Below are 19,721 nucleotides of genomic sequence, written 5' to 3' on the forward strand. Positions count from 1 at the left end.
TCCGAAATGATCCGCACCATCCTACGGGATGGCAAATGGTACTGAACTATTACACTTGGTGGAAAGGTACACAATACTCAGGCCCTCCAAATATTCATCAACAAAACAATGGGTGATGTCATAGTAGTGACTGTGTGTCGAGGTTCCAGATCCCAACAACCGGCTGTAGTTATGTATTGTGCCTATTGCATGTATAGATTCTCTTGACAGATTATTAGTCAAATGGAATGACGCAGGCCTAAGCCTCCCACTCGATGCTAATATGTAGTAATTAAACATGTTCGTCTTCACTCATGATGCCATCATCATGGTATTTTAGTTGCCCCCCCCCCACCCCCATCACTCTGCTTTCCAGTTGCCTCAAGGTTTCTTTTTAACGTAACAGGACGCACTAAACTCCTCTCAGAAACACATGACTGACTGAGACTTTTGAGGATGTCCATAAAAATTAATTAGAGCGCAATACTTAACAGCCAGCTTCATCTGATCCATATGTTTATGTCAGTGCTTCATCTCCTTGTGTGTACGAGGTGGTAAACACTTATGAGGTGACTTGGTTTAGCTGTGCCATTATAAACCTGCCCCACCTGTTTTTCCTCAGCCTGTAGCCTCTGTCCCTACCTCCTTTCCTCCCCACCCTCCTTCCTTCTGGCTGTGAACTTGCAATGACAAGCCTCTGGAATCGTTGCTTCATGTTAATGTTTGACAAGTAGGAAGAAGGTCGCAGACAACAGTGATAGCGAGTGCTTTGTCATTCTGTGAATAACACACCAGACTGAGACAGACAATGCCGGACACAATGGGTGAGCCTTCCTTATTGCTTCTTTTAGAGATGTGAAATCATTTTTTTCATTTGGATTACTATCATGGATCTAAACACAGAGACTAAGTGCTAAGTTAAAACAACTTGCCATTCCAAAATCTAGATTCTAACTGGACTATGTTCATAACAATGGTTTACATCACACAGATTTCTAGTGTGATTAAAAAGGCAGGATATTAGTCGTAATATACTGTACACTACTCCCAAAAGGTTAGTGACATTTGATATTCCGGTGAAATTTCAGGCTGAACCTAAAATTCACTTTCACCTTTAAGGGTGAACTTACAATTTACCTTCTCTTAACCTGTGAATGCACATTTGCAACTGTTCAGTGTTTTAGTACTTTTTCCACAATTGGCTGTTCTCTAGCAAACAGCTGAACTGAATAATTCACAAGTTAGACTTTTATGCCTTTCTGTGACTCTTTCAGTGTCTCTGCATCCCTGTTGCAATCTGCTGATGACACTAAAATTCTCAGCTCAGTGGCCATGTCCCTCTGACTGAGGTGAGGGGACCAGAGTCACATGAATTGACTTGAGTCAGATTTAAGTCGCCAATTTTAGGAATTGGGACTTGCTTGGCTAAAATTTGATTTTGACTTGGTATTCATGATACTCCACTTGACTTAGTCTTGAATGACATAACTTGCTTGTTTAGATTTGTCTTGCCTGCTTTTTCCAACTTAAAAGATACAAGACACAACAACTACGACACCTAAATTAATGGTTTAAAAACAACAACACAAACACTGGTAAGCTAGGTTAACTGAAAGTTTAGCTCACCAGTAGCTGGCCAAACCTAAACATGTCAGTTATAGTGTGTAATTGAGGAGATAATGAAGACATAGATACTATGAAGACTTCTTTGGGAACAATTAAAATCTATGTAATTGTAAATGTAAAAGTGAAAAGTGGCTAACGTGGGAATATACAGGTATGTATGCAAGCTGTGTGTGTGAGATGACGCATGATGACGAGGACTGTTTAAAGATCAGTATATAATTGAACCAGGAAATGTATTGGCCGATTCATTTGTCAAAGATCAACACATCACTAAGACAAGCCAAAAGAATCAAATCTTCTGCCTCACTTGGCGATTGTGCCGCAGAGGTTCTGGTGCTGATTGACTTCGTGGGCACCATGGGGGACGAGATCACGGTGCGGACAGGAGATGTGGTGAAAAACGTCACCAAGGCCAGCGAGGACGGCTGGCTGGAGGGTGAGATGCAAGGGAAACGAGGCATCTTCCCCGCCAACTTCGTAACGGTCCGAAGGCTAAAATCACCGCACTAATGTTACTGTGTTGTGGTTACCTGCATTCACCACAGTGATTTTTTTGTTTGTCTTTGCAGGAGGTGCCTGTTTATTTGATGGGGGACAGCAAGAGGGAACCAAGAAGCATCCGAACAAGTATGCATCTAAATCCTCAGTAAAGCTGCAGTACTTGTTTTTTTGTAAAATATTATTTTGTCTCTCCAGCAAAAAGGATGAAACAAGTACGGACATGCGAGGTGGTGTTTGCCTACTGCCCCCTCAACGAGGACGAGCTGCAGTTGGTCGTCGGGGAGAAGGTGGAAATAATCAGCGAGGTGCGGTTTCAGCCACTTGGCAGCTACAAAAACCTGAGCGAGCAGAATAAATAAATAAATCAGGGTAACGCACATGAGTGCTCAGGTGAGATTTACTGTTTGGCTATTCCTAGCCTCTAGGTGCCAGGTAAACAGAATTAGACCCTGAGGGTTTTCAGGGGGATATGAGCCGTCACAATGAGACGATAGACAGACTGTAATTTGCAGTATGGGTTAAGTTTCAGCTTGTCAAACATACAACTACAGTGTGTTTCCAAAGTGTTTGCTGTCTCTTTACCATGACAGATCGAAGATGGATGGTGGATGGGCATCAAAAATGGCAGAGTGGGGGCATTTCCGTCCAACTTTGTCAGAGAAATCTTCGTCGCCCCTAAAGGTGCGTCCACCCATTACTTGTAGGGCACAAGTACCAGGCACTGCGATGGCCCTTCTGCAATCTCTGTGTTTATTATTTTTCTTTCTACAAATACAATTTTTTCTTGGGTACTCTCATAATACCTGAAACCACCAATTTTTAAAAAGCACGTACATCCTGGTGAAAATGTTCCTTTTGTAGGGGTGTAAAACAGACAAAGTAAATCAATCAATCAATAAATAAATAAAATTGGCTCCAACCCCAGTTTTACTGATAGACGTCATATTGGGTGAACACATCTATCATAACAAGCCGTGCAATAAAGTCGTGAAGACCCATGCCCGAAATTTAACAGGAAGTTGTCCATTTTGGTTTGAATCACGCATTTTGGGCGAATTCCAGGGCTCGTACTTTGACAAACCCTTACTAGGGAATTCAACAAAATAAGCCCCAATAACAACCAGGTATTCTCTTTTCAGCCTAAACTGTGTTATGTGGGTGGAGCTTGGTATGAAAATTTAATGATCCTTTTGAGGATTTGCCATGAAAATGTATTCTAGACAGATGGGCCGCGCTAAATTGCCAAGCTTTTTTGCCTTTTGGTGACCCTTTCGAGCATTTAAAAAAAAAAAAAAAAAAAAAAAAAAAAAAGCCTCAGACATCAGTTTCACAAAACAAATTGAATTTGGTGGACATATCTATCATGACAGGACACACGAAAAAGTCTCAATGACCCATGCCTGAAATTGAACAGGAACAGGCAAATTCCAAGGCTTGTACAAGGATTCACGGACTTTAATTGTCATACCCACACCATGTACACATGGTATGGCACGACATTTGATCCCCAAGGTTCCACATTAGCCCAGTAAGTCTCAATACATAGTATTATTAAAGACCTCCAACTAGGGAATTTGTCCAAATGAGCCCCAATCAGAAGCAGGTATCCTTGACAGATAGGTGATGCTAAATTGTCAATCTTTTTAGCCTACACTGTGTTATGTGGGTGGAGCTTGGTATGAAAATTTAATGATCATTTTGAGGATTTGCCATGAAAATGTGGCATGCGGAGGTCCGTTCACTGCTGTTTGCAGCTTTAATTACGTTTACTGCCTTTCTTAGTTTCATGTACTGTTCATGAATCAAAATGCTAAACTGATTATGTTTTTAAAGATGGCAAACACAACGACAGCAAGGCCAGACCGAAGCTAAGCAATGCAGTCTTCAATAAAGAGGTACAGTACTGCAACATTTATTGTCCGACACTTCACCGTATTCGCTCTATTGATGTTTTTTTTTTTTTTTTCCATTTTACAGATATCCCAGAGAGCAACAGTGCGCAGCAAAGCAAAAAACGGTAGGTGACACTAATGATACTAAAATGATATTCAGGTGGTTGCCTGTTCTCACTGAGGAGATGCCATACACAGTTTCCAAAAGCAGACAGACAGGTCTATTCATAGCCTAACATCAAGTCAACAAACGACAAGCAGAAATTCCGGTACTGAATTCATTGTGGGTGAGGTCAGCTATAATATGAGAAATGTAAGGCTTATACTTGATGTAGGTTCGTTTATCTCTGTATGTTTACTTTCAGGTATCGGGGGTTTTCCAACATGCTTTCGTTACTTAAAAGCTCAATAATCCTGATTGAGTTCTGACACACTTGACGACCGCTACAGTGTACTGTGGCAGTTGATGTGTGTTTTATCTGTGATGGGGTCACTGATAAGCAGAGGTGGCAAGAGTACTCACACTTACATAGAAGTATAGATACTTGTGTAAATAAATAAATGTTGATTCAACTCCTTTGCTTAAAAGTACAAAAATACACTGAAATTTACCTAAGAACAAAATTAATTGACAGTAACAATACTTTTACTGGCGGCACAGTGAGCAATTGGTTAGCACATCTGCCTCACAATTCCGGGGACTGGGGTTCGAATCCTGGCCCCGCCTGTGAGGAGTTGGCATGTTCTCCCCGTGCCTGCGTGGGTTTTCTCCGGTTACGCCGGTTTCCTCCCACATCCCAAAAACATGCATAGTAGGTTGATTGAAGACTCGAAATTGCCCGTAGGTGTGAATGTGTGCACGAATGGTTGCTTGTTTCTATGTGCCCTGCGATCGGCTGGCGACCAGTTCAGGGTGTACCCCGCCTCACGCCCGAAGATTGCTGGGATGGGCTCCAGCACGCCCGCGACCCTAGTGAGGATAAGGGGAATGGAATATAAATGAATGAATGAATACTTTTACTATCAATTATAAACACTTTATCAAAATGAAGACACAATCAAAAAAACATTTGTGCACACAAACTGGTTTCCCTTTTTTAAAACTTTTATAGGGCTCATAATGAGAAGGCAAAAAAGCTAGATAGCATTGTTTTTTATCGCCTTTTATACTATCAAACATGGTTGTGCGCATAGTTTTGTAAGACATGTTTCAATATAAAATACTGTCCATATGTAGATCCTATTTTATGAAACATGACTGTTAATAAAAATATGAATGTTTGACCTACTGAAAAAAACGAGTTGTCCACCATATTCAAATTTATTGAGATATACCTGCACTGTATGTTTGAAGATGAGTTGAATCCAATGCACAGTTGTTAACCCTTCATTTAGACTATAAGCAATATATGACCATATCTTCTTTCTTCAGTGGTAGAGTGTTGTCAAGTCATGTTCGACTACAAGGCTAAAGCAACGGACGAGCTGGATTTGAAGATTGGGGACGTTGTCGTCATACTCCGAAAGGTTCAAGAACATTTGTGTTATTGTTTTCCCAGACATTCCTTGCCTATGACACTTACCTCCTAGTACCTTTTCTTATCTTTGAATGCCGTATTTGTCATTTTGGTAAAAACCAGTTGAACTAGTCGAACCTCTCAAGAAAGTCGCGCACCACAAGACACGTGAAGGTTTTGATGAATGTGCCAATCATGAATGAGATGAATGAAATTTAAGAAAAGGCTTTAGAGCAGGGATGTCAAACTCATTTTTGTTTCGGGCCACACTGTAGTTACAGAAGTTATGTACAGTATAGAAGTTATGATTGTGAAACCACATAAATGTAACATCGTTTCATCATGCACGCCCGCGATCCTCGTGAGGATAAGCGGTACAGAAAATAGATGACTGGATGATGGATAACGAGTTTTGAAAGTAGAAGTCAAGGATAATAGTTTGTTCAACTATTACTACTATTGTTATTTTGTAAGTAACGGTAAAAATGGGTTTGTAAAGAAAAAAAATGCTTGCAATATTTCAAAGTTATTATTTATTACACGTGTCAGTTTAAAATTTTGGAACAGATTTGAACAAGAAGCAGGGGGTGTCTGTTGAGATAAATGCCGCTTTCATCTGCATCTGAAGGACACCGAAGATGACGGCTGGTGGGAGGGTGAGCTAAACGGACGTTGTGGATTCTTCCCCGATAACTTCGTCATGGTGATACCGCCAATGGACAGTCTGAAGGTGAGTGAATCGAGAAAACTACAATGAGTGAGCTTTAAAGGGGATATATTATGCAGATTTTTAAATGGTCTTGTACGTTGTATACAGATATTTGGGTCTTTCGAGTGCCTGCCAACCCATTGACTGCGAATTTAAACACCCAAGTAAATACTTTGTTTCATGCCATTTTCTGAAAATGTGTCTGTAAGCAAACTGTTCAGAATTATGCCAGACTGGGATGTAACAGTTTGGCTAATTTACAAAACACTGCTCCATGACTTGATAGTAGGCCGTAGGGCGGTTACCAGTTCCAAGGTATACTGTGGTTTTGAAAATGGTGAGTTGCTTTTTTGTTATTGTTGTTGAGTTTTCAATACAGGTAAAATGACAGAATGACTGCTACAGGAGTGAATAGTTATTATACAAATATCACATTTACGTGTGCACCACTCCTCACTCTTAAATAAATTCAAGATAATGTTAATACATTACTATAACATTGTCTTGAAATAACAATTTACAACCAGCTATGAGAGTTAGCTTTCCTACAATTGGCGAAATAGACTACTTTTTACTTTTACGTGAATCACGTTATTGTCAAGTAACAGTATTCTTCAGAATCAGAATCATCTTTATTTGCCAAGTATGTCCAAAAAACACACAAGGAATTTGTCTCCGGTAGTTGGAGCCGCTCTAGTACGACAACAGACAGTCAATTGACAGAGAACACTTTTGAGACATAAAGACATTGACAAAAAACAGTCACTGAGCAATAAAGGGTTGGTAGTTATCTGGTAATGCCGGTAAAAAAAATAAATTCTTTTTGTTTTTCTTACCCTTGGTACAATATTTGGCTACTCTACCCACCTCTGGAGCAGGCATCCTCTATTGCTATTCTTACGTTTAAGCAACATTTTTGCTCATCAGATCAGCCCGTGTCGTATTTGCTGCACTGGTCTTTCGTATTTTCACGTTGAGGTGCTGCGGGTCATGCCCCTGGTTGTGGTCCCAGTGGAACCGCGAAGCACACGTAACATTGGCGACAAGAATTGATCCGCTAGTACATCTTGTATTAATTCAGAAACGCGCCTACATTTATCTAATTAGTTTACGGATGTTAAAGTTAAATGTATTAAGCGACAGAGCGATGTTAGGGATTATGTCACAACACAGTATGAACTAACTTCAAATTTAGCAATGGCCAATAAAAACAGAAAAATATTGTACTTAATATTTTCCTAGAGGATGCATTTGGGATAAGCCTTTGAAGTTGGTAATAGTGAAAAATGAAGTGAAACAGACAATGATTGTAGTCAATTCCTTTCCAGAATGAGAGTGCTTAAAGAGAAGGATGCTATTCATGTGGCACAGCTTGAAGCAGACATCAGGTGCAGGCGGAGATGGGCCTGGCTGAAATTGGAGGCCAAAACAAAAAAGAATAAAAATGAGGCAAATTTAATTTTAAATCTTAAATTTGTACATCAACATGTACTTGTGTGGTGCAAATAAATGTTTTTCTGCATGAAGATTTTTTTTTTATTTTGCCTTATTGTACTCTTCGGAGTCTTCCACGTGGCTTAATTTATGTTAAAATCAAAAACATTCTCTGCGGGACCCCGGGGGATCCCCCCAGTTCCCCCCGACAATGGTTGCATTTATCTGCTGTTAGGAGTTCTGGAGCTATCTGATTCGGGAGGGTTGTGAGCTTGTCAACCACAGCAAACGGAGTGCGAGTATTGTTGAAGTTCTTACTGATCATTTGAGAAAAGTGTTGGTGTCTAGCCCTGACTAACTCTTGGTTAAAATTACAAAAATTTTGTCTGTAGAGGTCATAGTTAATTTGGAGTTGAGTTTTTCTCCATTTACGTTCTTCTTTCCTACACTTTGATTTAAAGATCTTTACCATCATTGTGCTCCTCCACGGTGTTCTAGGTCGCCCCTCGATTGTCTTAGTTTTAATGTGAGCGACAGCATTTATGACATTTGAGATTTTATAGGTGAAATTACCCAAAAGTTCATCAACTGTCTCAGCATTCACAGTTTGTGGCACATCTATGGTCTCCATAAACTTAGTGGCGGTACTCTCATTTATGTACCTTTTCTAAATAGACATAGAGGTTCTCTGAACCTTTGGAAGTATCTGTAATTCAAAGAATACACAAAAATAGTCAGAAATAGTTAAATCCTTAATGCCAACTCATGCCAACATCCTTCGAGATGACCAGGTCTAAGATGTGACCATGAGTGTGGGTTAGACTCTTTATATGTTGACAGAGGTCAAATGTGTCTAGTATAGCAGAGAGTTCTTTAGATTTGTTTTCCCATGTTATTGTCAACATGAATGTTAAAGTCTCCTGTTGTGACAAAATAGTTGTAGTACAAATAACTGACAGCAGTTCTGAAAAATCCTCCATAAATTTTCTATTGTATCTTGGAGTTCTAGAAATTATTAAAACAATAACCTTTAGGTCACCTTTTACTAAAAAAACTGAGATAATCAAAAGAGCTAAAATCACCCAGTATAATTTCTTTACACTAAAATAATGACTTAAAAATAACAGCAATACCACTGCCATTTTTCCCTATTAGACACTTGTTCATAAAATCAAAATATTTGCTGGTGTTGCCTCATTTAAAATTGTATTTCAGCTACTTTTTGGTAGCCACGTTTCATTTAGACAAACAGACCAATTGTGACAGATTTCACAGTTGGGTGCCCATTAGTGATATCCAGGATTTTTTTTTTGAGATATCAGACACCACGTCATTGCTAAAACACAGTACTTTGGTGTTTTTCTCACTGCTAAAATGTTTCACATCCTTGACAGCTCCATCAGCAAATATTAATGTTTGGGGTGGATTTTTTTTCTTCTTGTATGATTTAGGTTCATGCCTTTCAGTGGTGGTGGGGGATGAGCATTATTGGCCAGGGTCTTGTAAAAGTGGCTCAAATCTATTTGCAAGTCTGATGTTTTACATTGACTCGTGTCCTTTTTTCTTGCCCGTCGCTGTAGCGACCGTCCATGGCTGGTTACTCAGGGTTGAAGAAGCACGCAACGCAGGCCCACCAAATTTCTCTGTAATCTGCTGGTGTTGTGTCCTCCATTTTAGATGTTGTCCCATATATTTGGGCTTTGCTCCCAGTAAATTCCAGGGAGAACTGCTGGATGATCCATTAGGTGTTTCCACAGTCGTCCTCTTTGTTGAGTTAAGTGGCTGTCTGTTAGTACATTTCTGCTCACCATTTTGAGACATTGGTGCAGTGGTATCATTCCCTGACTGTCCATTTACATCCACATACACTTCAAGACGGTGGATTTTCATTTCCAGAACCGACATCCTCTGTAGCAGTCCGTGATAGTCCTCAGTGGAATAGAGAGGCATCTTGTTGCTGGTCTTGTTGCCAATAGCAGGCCTGTGCTAATTAACAGTCCAGGGTCACGCGTAAGGGGGTATGAAAAAACAAATATTGGAATATGGCAACAACTGACTGAAAAAAAAGTACAGTCCCACAAGTTAAAAAATATCCAGGAGTTGCTTCTTCCAATTTCTTTGGAAGAAGAAAACAAGTTTATCAGCAGGAAAAAAATGCAAACAGAGGCGAAGCAAGCATGGCGATCAGGAAAGCGTCTGCACTGTACAAGAGCGAGAGGAAAAAGTGTCAAGTGCTGCCTCCTTGAGTGAAAATACAAGTGGTGTGTTTACTTTGTATTTACAGGGGCTCGCTTTTCTCTTCAGACACGGGGCTGTTGGAGAACAAGTAGCTGCTCACCTAGTAGCTCCACCCCCAGTTGTCATGTGGGGATCGGGGTGAGCATTGGCTCATTTGCATGAGACAGAACACAAGACAGAGATGTTAGGTGTACTTTAATAGAAGAATCAGTGTCTTGCTCAAGGACACCACAGCCATGATGTTAGTGGATGGTCCGGTCGGGGTCTTGAACCAAGCTCCCCCACTGTGGCACGCGATGATCTTAACCGTTGGGCCACAGCTGTCAATGATTAGCTGTCAATGTCACAGACCTTCTTTAAGACAACTGGGAACTGTTTTGTGTGGGAAAAAATGCCCAATATGATTCCTTTAAAGTACTTTTTTTGTATTTGTCCTTAAAAACTTGTCCCTATTCAACTCGCTGCCAGGATGCAGTGACTCAACGTTTTCTGTATTTTGGGAATTATTCACAGTCCCTCAGTGGAAAGAGTATTTAAATTTTTTTTTTTTTAAATCTGATGTGTCTTGAATACACAAAGGCATGCATGTGGCTGACTTTAGTTTTTTTTTCTTCTTCCCTCTGTTCTACAGCCTGGCAACAAGAGCCTACCGCCCACACGCAAAATCAACAAGGAGGTCTCAGGTACGTTTTGGAATGTTGACACATTTAAACAGAGCAGCATTGGGAAAGTTTTATTGTACTGCGATGGACTGGAAACCGCATTGGGATGGATGTCTTGTAAAATTTATTTCAGTTTTGTCACTTGCGCTCAGTCAATAGTGGAAGAGTAACATATGGTCTAATTAGATTGCAAGTAGGTGACTTTGGGGGAGATTTTCACCTATTGCAGGTGGGTCTGCAACCTATTTCCAGTGATAAATGGGGTTTCACTCTTTTCATTTGGAAAACTCAAATGTATGCACTGCTCGTGAGAACCCCCCAAAAAACTGTCTAGAAATCATGGGTGATTACTTTTCAAATTTAGAGGTTGTAAATAGAGCAGGGTAGTCATTTTGTTTAAGAGGACAGAGTTAAAATTTAAAATTAGACACTGATACCACTTCACCAGCCTGACATAGCTTCCGGGTAGGTGCCATGTCAGTCTTGTGTAGATGCTTTTACAGGCTAAATTAAAGTTAAAAGTGTGGCAAAATTGCGAGAAAAACAGGCAGTTGGATGTTAAAATGTCAGTCATGACAAGTTGTTACTCTTATATGTAAGCGAAACTTATGCCACGTCCAAGAAATGTTTGTGTTTTGTGTTTTTGAACAATATTTGATTAAACTAAAACACATTTGCAAGAAATAATGGTGTAATGGCCTTATCAAGTAGTTATCGATAATCACTATTAGTGAGTAGTCAAATGGTACTGCTTGTACTTGTACTCAGTCTTAAATAAAAGGGTTTTTTAGAAACCAAATTTACCATGGTTGGTGGTAGCTACAGTTAGACTTTCATCAAAGGGAGTTAAACAGGGTTAGGGTGTAGGGGTAGAGGGGTAAGGGTTAGAGTTTTTAGAATACAGATAGCTTGGTTGATAGTGGATTGATACCATAGTTACACGACTTTTCCCAGGAAGTCTCACAAATAAACAAGGTTTGGTTTCGTTTGTTAGGGTACAGGGTTATTGTTAGGGTTAGGGTTTTTAGGATTTTAGGAAACTATTTTGGTTGACAGTGGATTGATGCCAGAGCTGTGTTTTTTTTTTCCTCCAGAAAGTGTCCCAAGCAGTGGGGTGATGGTGAGAGGTCATGTGACACTGTTTGGGAGTCTTGCAAGGAAACGGGAGGGTGGGGATGTGAGGAGGAGGGAGGAAGGCTTCTTGTCCCACAACACATTTCTGCAAGCGGCACAAGTCTGAGCGCCGCTGCTGTGCGAGTGTGACTTTACACTTGAAAGAAAATTCTGTGAATACCCAAGGTGGGCTTCCTGTACTGCTGCTATATTCATTGTGGATTCTGCCATACGCTTCGTGTCAGTGTCACGGGGGTTTTTGGTGAATATATTTGTTCATGTTGGTCTGGATTTGCACACTGACTAGATTGGAGTCTGAACTTGGCCCCAGAGATCAACTCTTAATTGTCCCTGGCACATTTATGTGACCATTGGGAGCTATGTCTGTAGTGCAATTGGTTGCAGCTGAGACCAGGCTTACTCTTATGCAGCTTCTCTTCATCTAGTGTTTGTGTTGACCTACAGCCAGCAAGCATTTTAACTTCATTTGGGCTCATGCTTCTCCTGCAATGTGCAATTGACTCAGTGAAAAAAGATGGGGGCATTTAATTGGCTATAGGGAAAATTGATGATTGTCATTTAAAAAGACACTATATTATTATCATGGGATGGTAGAATCTCCCTCTCTCTGAAGGTTCTGCACTCCTAATTTGAACAAAGTGGTATCGAATAATGCTGCACAGAGGATGGCATCACTTTTTTGTCTTTTTGATAGCAGTCAAGTTGAATATATTGTATTCATTTTTGCATCAACTGCTTCAAGATGTGATTAATCAACAATCCCTTTCACAATTTTCTATGATTATTATCCGACTATCTCCAATATAGCAATTTTCTCTTTTTTCCAAAATTTTGTGGGTTTATTTTTAAACCTGAAGTTCATTGTCTCCATTTTTTTCTTCTTCTTTGGGAAACATCAAAGAAATGTTATGTTTGTCTCTCCAAATATTGTGATTTATTCTCTTTTTCAAAACAAGAATAAACATTATTAGTTACTTTGAAACATCCCAAAAAGTTATTTTTTTGTTGCTTGTATAGCCAAGGTGGGTTTGAGGTTTTGTTAGCTACATATTTTGTTTCTGATAAATTCAAATTTGTCATTTGAAATCTTCTTTTCAATTGTAATATTTATTGTTTTGGGGGGGATTTTTTTCAGAACACAAAGAAAGGATTTTTGCTGTTTGATCTCCAAGTGAGGGGATTTTGACATGATTTTATTATTATTTTTCTTTTAATTCGTCAATGAATTAGTTTTTGTTTTTTGAAAAAAGTAATTTGGGTTGTTTCTTCTGCATGAGTTTTTGCCAATATAGGACAGTTGCTATCATTCTTCATTGACGTAAATTTAACGGATAGACCTACACTCAGGTGAACTGCTGCTGATTAATCCCATTTAATATGTACTTTTTTTTTCTTTTGCATTTTCCAGTCAAAACAGAGGGCCCAGCCATGGACAAAGTTGTCTCGACGACGACAATAGGTCTGACAATACAGTACACACACACACACACACACACACACACACGTTGTGCCCAGAGAAAAATTATTTTACATTTGGAGTAACCTGGTAATGTTTCTTGGCAGATGAAAAAACAGAGCTTAAGGACTTGCGAAGCCATCCCCCAACCAAAATCAAGCTTCCAAGCATCAACAAACTCAGCCCGACTCATCTCAAAGACAAAGCCAACAAGGGTTTATCCAAGTGAGACATTCCTGATTACTCCCCCCCCCCCAAAAAAAAACAAACTGAGGTTTTGAAACATTGGCAACCTTCCTAAAAAAAGGTGATTAAAGGTCACAGGAGAAAATGCCAGGAACGCTCCTGCTTGGCACTGGGAGCTGAGCCTTTTACAAATACGAGGTTTTGGTTGCCACGGTGTCCTTGGAAAAGAAGAATGCCAGGATGCCAGACCTTTAGCGGCAAACAGTGGAAAGTTTAGGATGAGTCAGATCGGGCCTCACCACGCGAGACCAGCCTACTTCCTGTTTCCTGTGTGAACGTGCATGCAACCTCAGAAAACCAAAGCAAAGACGTCTTAAAGAGTTCCTGAAGGTTGTTCACAGTAAAAGCGTATACGTTTGGCACAAAGTAACAGTTAACAGTCATCCATTCATTTTCTATAGAGCTTATCTTCATTAGGATCCAAGTTGACGTCATGGCGACAGGCAGGGTATACCCTGGACTTGTTGCTAGTCACAAAAAAAACATTTAGAGTCTTCAGTAAACCCAAAAAGCAAGTTCTGGGAATGTGAGAGGAAGACGAAGCACCCGCAGAAAACCCTCACAAGCATGGGCAGTGTATTCAAACTCCATGCAAAAGGGCCCCTGGTCAAGATTCGAACCACGAGCACATCTCCATGATGTGCTCGTGGTTAATTAACACGAGGACACCCTGCTGTCTAAAACAGCCATTTATCTTTTCCGGATGTTTTCTCCAACCACTGGGTCAGTCAGCATGCATTTTCCCTGCTTCATTCCTGCCTTCCCAAATTTGTGAGATTGGAACCTCAAACCTCAGAACTGTGTAGCCCAGGTACTTAATACTCAGCCTATCCAACTTGACAAGTCATATATTTACAACTGCAAATGTTCCTGGTCTTAAGACCTGATTTCATATGTGGAAGTACTCATGTAGGTCCGACAAGTTGATTATGGAAGCCGCAAAACAAAAGTACATCTGACACTCCTTGAAACTGGTTAGCACATCTGCCTCACAGTTCTTAGGACCTGGGTTCAAATTCGGCCTCGCCTCTGTGGAGTTTGCATGTTCTCCACGTGCCTGCATGGGTTTCACCGGGTACTTTGGTTTCCTCCCACATTCCACAAACATGAGCATGCATGGTAGGTTAATTGAAGACTCTAAATTGCCTGTAGTTGTGAACGTGAGTGTGAATGGTTGTTTGTTTATATGTGCCCTGCGATTGACTGGTGACCAGTTCATGGTGTTTCCAGCCTCTCGCCCAGAGTCAGCTGGGGTAGGCGCCAGCACGCCTACGACCCTCATGAAGACAAGAGCTCCAGAAAATGGATGGATGGATGAGACCACTTGAACCACTAGGCCACCAAGCTGCCCATTTAAGACCTTGTTATTTTGCGTACTAAGCGTCTGTAGAGCAGTTAAAAAACAAGACAATCACAATGTTACTCCTGCAGAGCCAATGGTGACATGTCCCCACACTCGTCGAAATCCCCAGAGGACAAAGACGGCGACCATTTCGACGGCATGGACCCAGACGGCGACAAGCTGAACCACCCGACAGCCAACCGAGCCAAGCCCCCCCAGAGAAGACCCCCCTCGGGCGCAGGTGTCGAAGAGCAGGTAAAAAGAAACCCAAAAAAAAACCACCTGTCTTAGCCATGGTGATTTCCTCGAGCTGTGGAGAATATTAGAATGCTGAGTCACTGCTCACCAGCGAACTTCATTGTATAATCGTGGCAACAACAAACAACTTGACGCCTTACTTTTACTTACATTCTGCATGCTTGCATATTAGTTAGCTAATCAACCAATGAACAAAACCCGTTCAGGGGTAAGATCAATTATATTTGTGATGATGATGTAATGCTTTAAGTTTAATGTTATTATTAAAAACTACAAACTGCTGCCAGTAAATTCTCCATTCAATAAAAGAAATGGTCACTAATTGCAAAATTTGCTCCACAGACTCCGAGTGACTCTGAACCAGAGGTGACCAAGAAGGGCCAAACCGATAAACTGCCTGGCTTACAACAGGTGTGATATAATATCCATCCATCCTTTTTACCAATACCACTTATCCTCACTAGTGTTGCGGGCACGCTGGAGCCATCTTTGGGTGAGAGGTGGGGTACACCCTGAACTGGTCGCCAGCCAATCGCAGGGCACATATAAACAAACAACCATTTGCACTCACATTCACACCTACGGGCAATTTCGAGTCTTCAATTAACCTACCCTGCATGTTTTTGGGATGTGGGAGGAAACCAGGGAAAACCCACGCAAGCAGGGGGAGAACAAGTAAACTCCAAACAGGCGGGGCCGGGATTTGAACCCTGGTCCTCAGAACTGTGAGCCAGATGTACTAACCAGTCGTCCACTGTTACACTCGTGATATAATATATTCATCATAATTTAGAGGAGACCAAAGTCTTTTTTTTTTTTTTTTAATCAGGGTGCTGAGCATCTCAAGCCGCCACCCGCCAAGCTGGACTACCGACCCAAGACGCCGCCTCCAGCGCTGCCGGCGCCTCCACGGGTGCAGGTGGAAGTCCGAAATGTGGCCCAAAAAGACAAGGTGACGCTGGAGAGCTTGCAGGCAGACATCAATGATCTGCAGATGGCTCTGCAGCTTCTGCAGATAGGACACGAGTGAGTGCCATATTTAAATCTTGGAACAGCGCACAACAACAGCGCACTCCTTCTGGATAGCACCATTTGGTTCACTGACATCAAAACAGATAATCTCCCATCCCATTTAAAAAAATAGATTTTTCTTCATTGTAAAAAGAAATTCAGTCAAATGTCATTTTTTTCAAAATACCTTGAAACCCATCCATCCGTCCATTTTCAACACCACTTATCCTGGTTAGGGTCACTGGAGCCTATCCCAGCTGACTTCGGGGGAAAGGCAGACTACACCCTGAACTGGTCGCCAGTCAGTCACAGGGCGCACATAGACACAGACAACCATTTGCACTCACATTCACACCGTCACTGAGCAGGAACTGAACCCACGCTGCCCGGACCAAAGTCAGGCGAGTGTACCACTACACCATCAGCGACACTTTCCCTGCAAAAAATCTGCAAATACTGGAGGTGCATTTGCGAATGCTGAACCTCAAATATGGAGGAGGTCCACTGTACTTGCCTATATGCCAACACGCCACTGCGGAGCTTCCGTCTACATTTCCAATTGTCATTGTCCCTGTAGCAGCATGTTAGATTTGACGAAACACTATCTGCTATTCAACGTTATTTTTCGGAAGGAGAAAAAGTTTCACATTTCAGTGAACGAGGCACTACTGCCAAACATTGCTGTGTGCCTTTGTGTCAGAGTACAACAGCGTTCTTCTTCTTATTTTTTTAATTTCCCGCGGATGAGGAGATTCGATGTCAATGGCTCGTTGCCGTCTGCAAGGACAACTTTAGCATAACTCCTCACACCCAGTTGTGTAACCGACATTTAAAAAAAAAAAAAGAGAGAACATACACGAGTCGGCATCAAAGACAGAACGCCAATTGCTAAGAGGAGGAGTGGAACAACTACTGTACCCCCTCCCCTCTTCAAGACTGGCTGTTTGAACTAAACCTGCTCGACTTTCCCTTACCCATTGACTGTGGGGAGTTGTAGTTTTTTCTCATTGACCTGAAGCACTCAGATAGAACAATAATCCCTGTTGAGTCTTTGTTTGAAACGGATATGAATGGGATTAGAATTCAATACAGTGTATTACAGAAAGACCAGGCCAAAATGACTGTAACTAAAATAACATACATGGCATATCGGCCACTGATTTGTCAAACTATCATCGCGAAAACATAAACACATACTTAACGACCATACAGATCTGAAACAGAGTTAAGAGTTTGTTGATATTAAAAAAGAAAAACAATGGTCCATTGGAAGAGAAAGCGTTACCATGATGACCAGGGTTTGCTTGGAAATATCGGATCTTCACCCATCATAGTTGCCAAGTCATGGGGGGAGAAACTCGGTTTTGTGGCGGTTATTATGTAAATTAGCTGTATTTTGACATCACACTGGGTCAAAATTCAGAGTGGTTGGCTCATGGACACATTTTTGGAAACAGCCAGATAACACAACATTTAAATGTTTTTTTCATTATTATTTTATACTTCATGGGTGGCCAGACACTTCAGAGACTCCACTATATGTATAAAGCAATTAAAAGGTCACATTTACATAACACTGGATAGTACCTTTATCTCCTAGTCTTGTAGTACTTTAAGTCCACAAAATCAACTAGTAGTAATAAAATTTGCATGCATGTGTATTTGGTCAGACGCGACATGCAGGAAGTGAAGGAAGAACTGCAGGACGAGAGAAACAAGCGACTAACACTGCAGGTCAGTCAAGCTTGACTTTTTGCAAGCCTAACCACTATATTGATACTTTTAAAATGCAATATTCACTCGGTGAGTATATTTTTTCCACACAGGAAGAAGTAATTGCGTTGAGACTGAAAAATTAATCTCAAAGCACAACAGATCCTGCAGCTTGCCCATGGACTGCAAATAAGCTCACAAGCAAGGACTATATTAACCCCGTTGTTATGTTACGGGTCAAATTGACCTGTACAGAAATCTAAAGAAAAATAGGATTACATTTATTCTGCTTGGCTTACTATTGTTTCCCTTTCTTTTTTAAATAATCGACAAAAATTTAATTTGCACTGTGTTAAAATTGTTTTGGATGATTAAATGTATTGCAGGTCACATTGACCCATGAACATTGTTGGTAACAAATGAACACAACAGGAGGGGGAGAGAGCTTGGCATATATATTTTTTTATTATTATATATTTGTCCTGGGTTTTTATTTTTGTATAACATTTACTCATTAATGTGACATGTATGTATGTGGCTGTACTGAGGCATAAATGTATTTTCTGTACAGTTTTGTTCCGCCTTGTCCAAGAATATTATACTCCTAATTTCCACGTGGAGGCGCCATTGCGTTATTAAAGATCACCTTTTCTGAGACTTGCTTTTCTGAATGTGACCTCAAGTAAAATCAAAAGGGGAACCATTTGGTTTTGAAACACAATTAATATCTCATTCACTTACGCTCCATTTTTTTTCCAATGGGAAAAACTGCTTTGAAATGAGACAGACTCGGTAGTCAACCAGCGTTCAAAAGGAGCCGTGAATGTCCATGGACTCGGGATACTGTGTCTCAAAAAACCCTTTCACACTGCTTGTAAAAGCTGGCATGTTTCAGACGCTGTTGTGACACAGCATGGAGGCGTTGACCTGCAAATCTGGCCAAGGAAATAATGTCAGAGGTGAACTGAAGAAATTACAACGAAGCTGCCACGTTTATTTTAATTTGTTTTCATTAATAAATTGTTGGAAATTTTTAGTCTAATATTTTAAATGTTAACATTTTTTTTACAGCTTGGCACCGAACTGAAATATTTTTATTTATAAATAATATAATCATACACTTGCGCATGCATTGCGGACTCTGATGAAAGGAGTGACGTGTTGACATGCATGTGAAAAAATAATAAGCTTTGCCTTTTGGTAACATTACAGTTAGTTTAAAGTCATTTATGTTTTTTAAACATGTATATGTCCTTGACAGGACGTAATATTCAGGCCTCGAATCCGATGCATTATTGTCCTGACAGTGCTGGCCAAGTTGACGGACGGCAGCAGTCTATTACGGGCGGGAGGAGCTGCTGCTTAAACGTTTATATTTCTCTCATTTAAACCAGAAAGACGCCATGCTACGTTTTTAAAAAAAGAAAGGTAAAAGCTTTTTTTCCCTTGTGTGAAGCTTTTTATGAGTGTATGAATGTGTATGAGCACCGAACCTCGCTGCTGTGCTTTTAAACTGTAGCTTAGCAAGAGCTAACGTTTTGGCTAACACTGGTAATGTTTGTTCTAACATTCTAAGTTGGTTTACATGAAATAAAAACTTCCAGGATATACTAAATGAATCATTTTCATTTAATAGCTAAAATATTAAAGGTGACAGATTATTTCAATGTTTTAAACTTATGCAGTGTTTTTTTTACATTTCTTTTTATTAAAAATTTCTTTATCAGTGTGTGACAGTAGCTGTGTTAAAGGGACTAGTGTAAAGTTGGAAGGTGTGTTTGAACTATAACGACTGACACTGAATTCTCCCGCAATTAAAGCCGATTAAACCTGGAAATTTTCCTGCCTTTTACCTATGTCGCTGTTCTGACGCAAAACAGGGGGTCTACCCACAAATATTTTCTGCTTTAGAAGTAGTATTCGAGGCATAATCAGGGTGTGCATCTGTCTGTGTGCAAGGTATTCTACCAATTATCCAATCAATTCTAGTAAATAAAAAGCAA

General features: G+C 40.5%; 1 protein-coding gene across 1 annotated transcript; it reads left to right on the plus strand.

Annotated features, from left to right (window-relative positions):
- The first annotated feature begins 643 nt into the window (after positions 1-643).
- Positions 644-18,375, plus strand: sh3d21 (SH3 domain containing 21). The gene is made up of 17 exons (XM_061777866.1): positions 644-803; positions 1,931-2,088; positions 2,175-2,232; positions 2,302-2,411; positions 2,697-2,787; positions 3,940-4,001; positions 4,084-4,123; positions 5,431-5,525; positions 6,144-6,245; positions 10,528-10,579; positions 13,101-13,151; positions 13,256-13,373; positions 14,826-14,991; positions 15,337-15,405; positions 15,824-16,020; positions 17,676-17,739; positions 17,832-18,375. The coding sequence occupies exons 1-17, from the start codon at positions 788-790 to the stop codon at positions 17,862-17,864; spliced, it is 1,482 nt and encodes a 493-aa protein (XP_061633850.1). The 5' UTR covers positions 644-787; the 3' UTR covers positions 17,865-18,375.
- Positions 18,376-19,721: the final 1,346 nt, after the last annotated feature.

This window comes from Phyllopteryx taeniolatus, chromosome 6 (assembly GCF_024500385.1).
Source record: "Phyllopteryx taeniolatus isolate TA_2022b chromosome 6, UOR_Ptae_1.2, whole genome shotgun sequence".
In the NCBI taxonomy this organism is placed as follows: domain Eukaryota; kingdom Metazoa; phylum Chordata; class Actinopteri; order Syngnathiformes; family Syngnathidae; genus Phyllopteryx; species Phyllopteryx taeniolatus.